The sequence below is a fragment of the Carlito syrichta genome, unplaced genomic scaffold, assembly GCF_000164805.1.
Source record: "Carlito syrichta isolate Samal-C Ts95f unplaced genomic scaffold, Tarsius_syrichta-2.0.1 Scaffold289135, whole genome shotgun sequence".
Lineage (NCBI taxonomy): Eukaryota > Metazoa > Chordata > Mammalia > Primates > Tarsiidae > Carlito > Carlito syrichta.
This window is the reverse complement of record NW_007233231.1, coordinates 49,601-54,850: the sequence shown is the minus strand read 5'-3', so window position 1 is coordinate 54,850 and position 5,250 is coordinate 49,601. Positions and strand designations below refer to the sequence as shown.

The 5,250-nt window shown below is 50.4% G+C and overlaps 1 protein-coding gene across 2 annotated transcripts in view; it reads right to left on the bottom strand.

The window, feature by feature from the left end:
* RUVBL2 (RuvB like AAA ATPase 2) overlaps positions 1-5,250 on the bottom strand; it is a 20,641-nt gene that overhangs the window by 10,123 nt on the left and 5,268 nt on the right. For both annotated transcript variants that reach the window (XM_008054138.2, XM_021710473.1), the window contains exons 3-4: positions 3,919-3,974; positions 2,788-2,929 (exon numbers count right to left, since the gene is read on the bottom strand). In XM_008054138.2, coding sequence (XP_008052329.1) covers positions 2,788-2,917 — 130 coding nt within the window. In that variant the 5' untranslated portion in view covers positions 2,918-2,929; positions 3,919-3,974. The remainder of the gene's footprint in view (positions 1-2,787; positions 2,930-3,918; positions 3,975-5,250) is intronic.

The following is a 5,250-nucleotide window of genomic DNA, read 5'->3' as shown; positions in this document are numbered from 1 at the left end:
ATCCACTTACCTCAGCCTCCCAAAGGCATGGGATTACAGGCTGAGCCACCGAGCCTGGCTTTATCTTAACTGAAGTCCTGGTTATTACTTTGATTCTCACTGCCTGGCCCCAGTCTGAGCACAGAGATAGAAGTTTGTGGAAAGAAAAGAGGGTCAGGGAAAGCTTCAGTGAGGCAGAGAGCCAGAGTAGGGTTTTGAAGGATGGATAAGAAGTAGATAAAAAAGATGAAAAAAAGCCGGGTACAGCAGCTCATGCCTGAAATCTCAGCACTTTGGGAGGACGAGGTAGGAGGACTGCTTGAAACTAGGGGTTCGGCCAGGCTCGGTGGCTCAGCCTGTAATCCCAGCACTTTGGGAGGCCGAAGTGAGTGGACTGCCTGAGCCCGCGGGTTCGAGACCTGCTTGGGCAACTTGGCGAGACCTCATCTCTACAATAAATCAAAAATTAGCCGGGTGTGGTAGCGCGCGCCTGTCGTTCCAGCTACTTGCAAGGCTGAGGCAGAAGGATCGCCGGAGCCCAGCAGGTCGAGGCTGCGGTGGCCGGGAGCGGCCACTGCACTCCAGTCTGGGTGACAGAGTGAGACTCCAACTCAAAAAAAAAAAAGAAACTAGGGGTTCGAGACTAGCCTAGGCAACTGGGCAAGACCTCGTGTCTCTACAATAAATAAAAAAGCTAGCCAGGCCTGGTGGCATGTGCCTGTAGTTCCAGCCACCTGGAAGGTTAAGGCAGAAGTATCACCTGAACCCAGCAGGTCAAAGCTGCAGTGGCCATGAGTGGGCCACTGTATTCTAGACTGGGTGACAGAGTGAGACTTAGACTCAAAAAAAAAAAAAAAAAGACAAACAGTTGCATGTCAAAAGATCATGAATCACTAGTGGATTCTGACAGGGACTGCTGGTTGTCTCTATTCAGTGCCCACCTTCCCTTCTTCCTTAGTTCCTGAGCCACTAATTTTTTTATTTTTCGAGTTGGAATCTCACTCTGTTGCCCAGGCTGGAGTGTACACACGCTCATGGTCACTGTAACCTTGACCTGCTGAGCTCAGGCAGTCCTTCCACCTCAGCCTTCCAAGTAGATGAAATGACAGGCATGTGCCACCACACTCAACTCATTTTTTGATTTATTGTAGAGACAAGATCTTGTGAAGATACCCAAGCTGGTCTTGAACCCGTGGGCTCAGGCAATCCTCTCACCTCGACCTCCCAAAGTGCTGGGATTATAGGCATGAGCCACTACATTCGGAAAGCCACCATATTTTAAGGCAGCAATTAGTCGAATTAAAAAAGAAAATGTGGCTGGGTGTGGTGGCTCACACCTGTAATCCCAGCATTTTGGGAGGCGAAGGCAAGAAGAATGCCTGAGCCCAGGGTTTAAGACCAGCCGGGCAACATAATGAGACTGCGTCTCTATAATAAATTAAAAAATTGGCTGGGCGTGGTAGCTCAGCCTGTAATCCCAGCACTTTGGGAGGCCAAGGCGAGAGGACTGCCTGAGCCTGGGGTTCGAGACCAGCTTGGGAAACTTGGTGAGATCTTGTATCTACAATAAATCACAAACATTTATAGCCAGGTGTGGTGGTGTGTGCCTGTTATTCCAGCTACTTGGAAGACTGAGGCGGAAGGATCGGCTGAGCCTAGCAGGTCAAGGCTGTGGAGGTCATGAGCAGCGTGCCACTGGGAGACAGCATATCCAACTCAAAATAAATAAATAAATAAATAAATAAAAATAAATAAATTAGCCTGGCATGGTGGTTCGTGCCTGAAGGTCCAGCTACTTGGAAAGCTGAGGTGGAAGGATTGCCTCGGCCAAGCATGTCGAGGCTGCGGTGGCTATGAGCATGCCACTATACTCCAGCCTGGGTGAGAGCAAGACTCTGACACAAAAATTAAAAAATAAATAGGCTGGACTCGGTGGCTCAGTATGTAATCCCAGCACTTTGGGAGGCCGAGGTGAGTGGATTGCCTGAGCCCGCGGGTTCGAGACCCGCCTGGGCAACTTGGCGAGACCTCATCTCCACAATAAATCAAAAATTAGCCAGGCGTGGTAGCGCACGTCTGTATTTCCAGCTACTCGGAAGGCTGAGGCGGAAGGATCGCCGGAGCCCAGCAGGTCGAGGCTGCAGTGGCCAGGAGTGGCCACTGCACTCCAGTCTGGGCGACCGAGTGAGACTCCCACTCAAAAAAAAAAAAAATACATAAATAAATGAATAAATAAATAAAAGAAAATGTAACGTCCCAGTCTCTCTTGCAGCAGAGTACAATTATAAGATTAAGTTCTGATCGATGAGATGTAAGCAAAATGATGAGGGATTTCCAAGACCACTGCTTAAAAGGCACCGCCTCTGAGAGATATATACCCTTATTGTAATTACTTGTTCTTTTTGCTGCCTAGAGTATAAGTGGGATGGCTGGAGCTTAGGCAGCACTCTTGGAACACGAGGTAACCTTGACATGGAAGCAAGTGCAGAGGAGTGAGACAGGAAGACAGAAGACTTTGTGGAACTGTTCAGTAAGCTCTCAGTGGCCTACTTCCAGATTCTTCTATGTGAGACAGTGAATCCTGAGTGTTGAAGCCACTGTCATTTTGGGTTGTCTGTTAAATGTGGTGGATCTTGACTCTGACTTACACGGAAGGGATTGTTTGGCAGAGACCAGGAGAGCTCCATGTGGCAGTTGTGAGGAGAGGCCTCTCAGATAAGGTGACACCTGAGCTAAGCCTATTAGGATGTCCAGAAGTCTCCTGGACAGACTGGAGAAGCAGGCCCTGGTCTCTGTGAGGCCTCTTACCCATGGCAATGGCCGTCTTCCCTGTGCCCGGTTGGCCAGCAATGAGGACTGCCCGCCCGGCAATCTTCCCTTCTCGGATCATCTCCAGCACCACACCAGCTGCCCGTCGCGCTGCCAGCTGACCCACCATGCCCTGGGACGCCTGTGGGGTAGAAGGTGGGAGCACATGAAGGGACTCATGACTGGGCTATCACTGCATGCTGGCTGGTGAGATGGAAGTGGACACTGTTGGCTGGGACTTCCAGGAAAAGTCACAAACGCTTTCTCCATCCCATTTTTCAATACCAATTAACTCCACATGTGGCTAACATTTAACAATATGTAGCCAGCCAGGCTCAGTGGCTCAGCCTGTAATCCCGTGCTTTGGGAGGCTGAGGTGAGTGGATTGCCTGAGCCTGCAGGTTCAAGACCCGCTTGGGCAACTTGGCAAGACTTCAACTCTACAATAAATCAAAAAAATTAGCCGGGCTCGATGGCTCAGCCTGTAATCCTGTGCCTTTGGGAAGCTGAGGTGAGTGGATTGCCTGAGCCCGCAGGTTCGAGACCTCATCTCTACAATAAAACAAAAAATTAGCCGGGCGTGGTAGCGTGCGCCTGTACTTCCAGCTACGTGGAAGCCTGAGGCGGAATGATCGCTGGAGCCCAGCAGGTTGAGGCTGCAGTGGCCGGAAGCGGCCACTGCACTCCAGTCTGGGTGACAGAGTGAGACTTCAACTCAAAAAATGAATAAATACGCCAGGCTCTGTGGCTCAGCCTATAATCCCAAGCCTTTGGGAGGCTGAGGTGAGTGGATTGCCTGAGGCCGCGGGTTCGAGACCCGCCTGGGCAATGATACTTCATCTCTACAATAAATAAAAAAATCAGCCGGGCGTGGTAGCGTATGCCTGTAATTCTGGCTACTTGGAAGGCTGAGGCGGAAGGATCGCCGGAGCCCAGCGGGTCGAGGCTGCGGTGGCCGGTAGCGGCCACTGCACACCAGTCTGGGCGACAGAGTGAGACTACAACTCAACAGCAACAAAAAATAAAATGAATAAATAAATAAATATTAAAGTCCCCACAGACTCCAGAGCCCTGGTACCCCCTCCTGAGACCTCCATGGAATGGCCCTCACACTCAATCCCCCCGTGCTACCTGCCGAGGCTCCAAGGCATCGTCCAGTCCCAGTCCTCGGATGTGGGAGTGAGCACCTGTATGCAGGACAAAAACGGAGACCTGGTTACTGGCCAGCTTGTGGCAATGTGTGGCCTCAAGCCATGGGTCCTTTCTGAGGTCTGGTTTCCTTCTTGGTCAAAGAGGGCTGATGGCTGAACATGGTAAATGCTCAATAAACTGGAGCTGTTCCTAGAACACATCCTAGTTGGACTAAAATCACTGAGATCAGATTAAGCACATAATAGTACTAGAACCATCCACAAGGGCTAATGTTCACAATTGTTTTGTGTCTATGGCTTATACAACATACACAGGTTCTAATTTCACCAAGAAATTAGCCTGAGAAATTAACCCTGAAAAATAAGAGGTCCAGGTATTATCACCCTAGAGCACCTCTGGGGATCCAATGACAACTGCCCCAGATCCTAATAGATATAGATGGGCGGGGAGAGCTCAGAGTGGTTAGGTACCATGCCCCAGACCACACAGTCGTTGAGGTGAAAATGGGATTTCAATACACTAGAGGAGGGCTGAGCAAGCTACAGCCTTCAGGCTTGCCACCTGTTTGTGCAAATAAAGTTTTACTGGCACACAGCCACGTCCATCATTTATATATCTCTGTCGTTGCTTTTGCACTGAAAGAGCCGAGTTGAGCAGTTTTAACAGAGAAAAGATTTATCATCTTGCCCTTTAAGAAATGATTTGCTAGCCGGGCTCGGTGGCTCAGCCTGTAATCCCTTTGGGATTACAGCCTTTGGGAGGCTGAGGTGAGTGGGTTGCCTGAGCCCATGGGTTCGAGACCCGCCTGGGCAGCAAGACCTCATCTCTATAATAAATCAAAAAATTAGCTGGGCGTGGTAGCGCACGCCTGTAGTTCCAGCTACTTGGAAGGCTGAGGCGGAAGGATCGCTGGAGCCTAGCAGGTCGAGGCTGCGGTGGCCGCTCCCGGCCACAGTCTGGGCAACAGAGTGAGACTCCAACTCAAAAAAAAAGAAAGAAAGAAAGAAAGAAGTGATTTGCTGGCCCCAGTACTGGACTGTGAGCACCCCAACGACAGCTAGTGTGTACAGCTAGTTTCCACTGGGTCCTCAGCTCCCAGTGTGCCTGGTCCTTTAACAAGTAAAACAAATCCTGCGCCTTTGAGAGGCTGAGGTGAGTGAATTGCCTGAGTCCGTGGGTTCGAGACCCGCCTAGGCAACTTGGCGAGACCTCATCTCTACAATAAATCAAAAAACTAGCCGGGCATGGTAGCACACGCCTGTAGTCCCAGCTACTTGGAAGGTTGAGGTGGAAGGATTGCCGGAGCCCAGC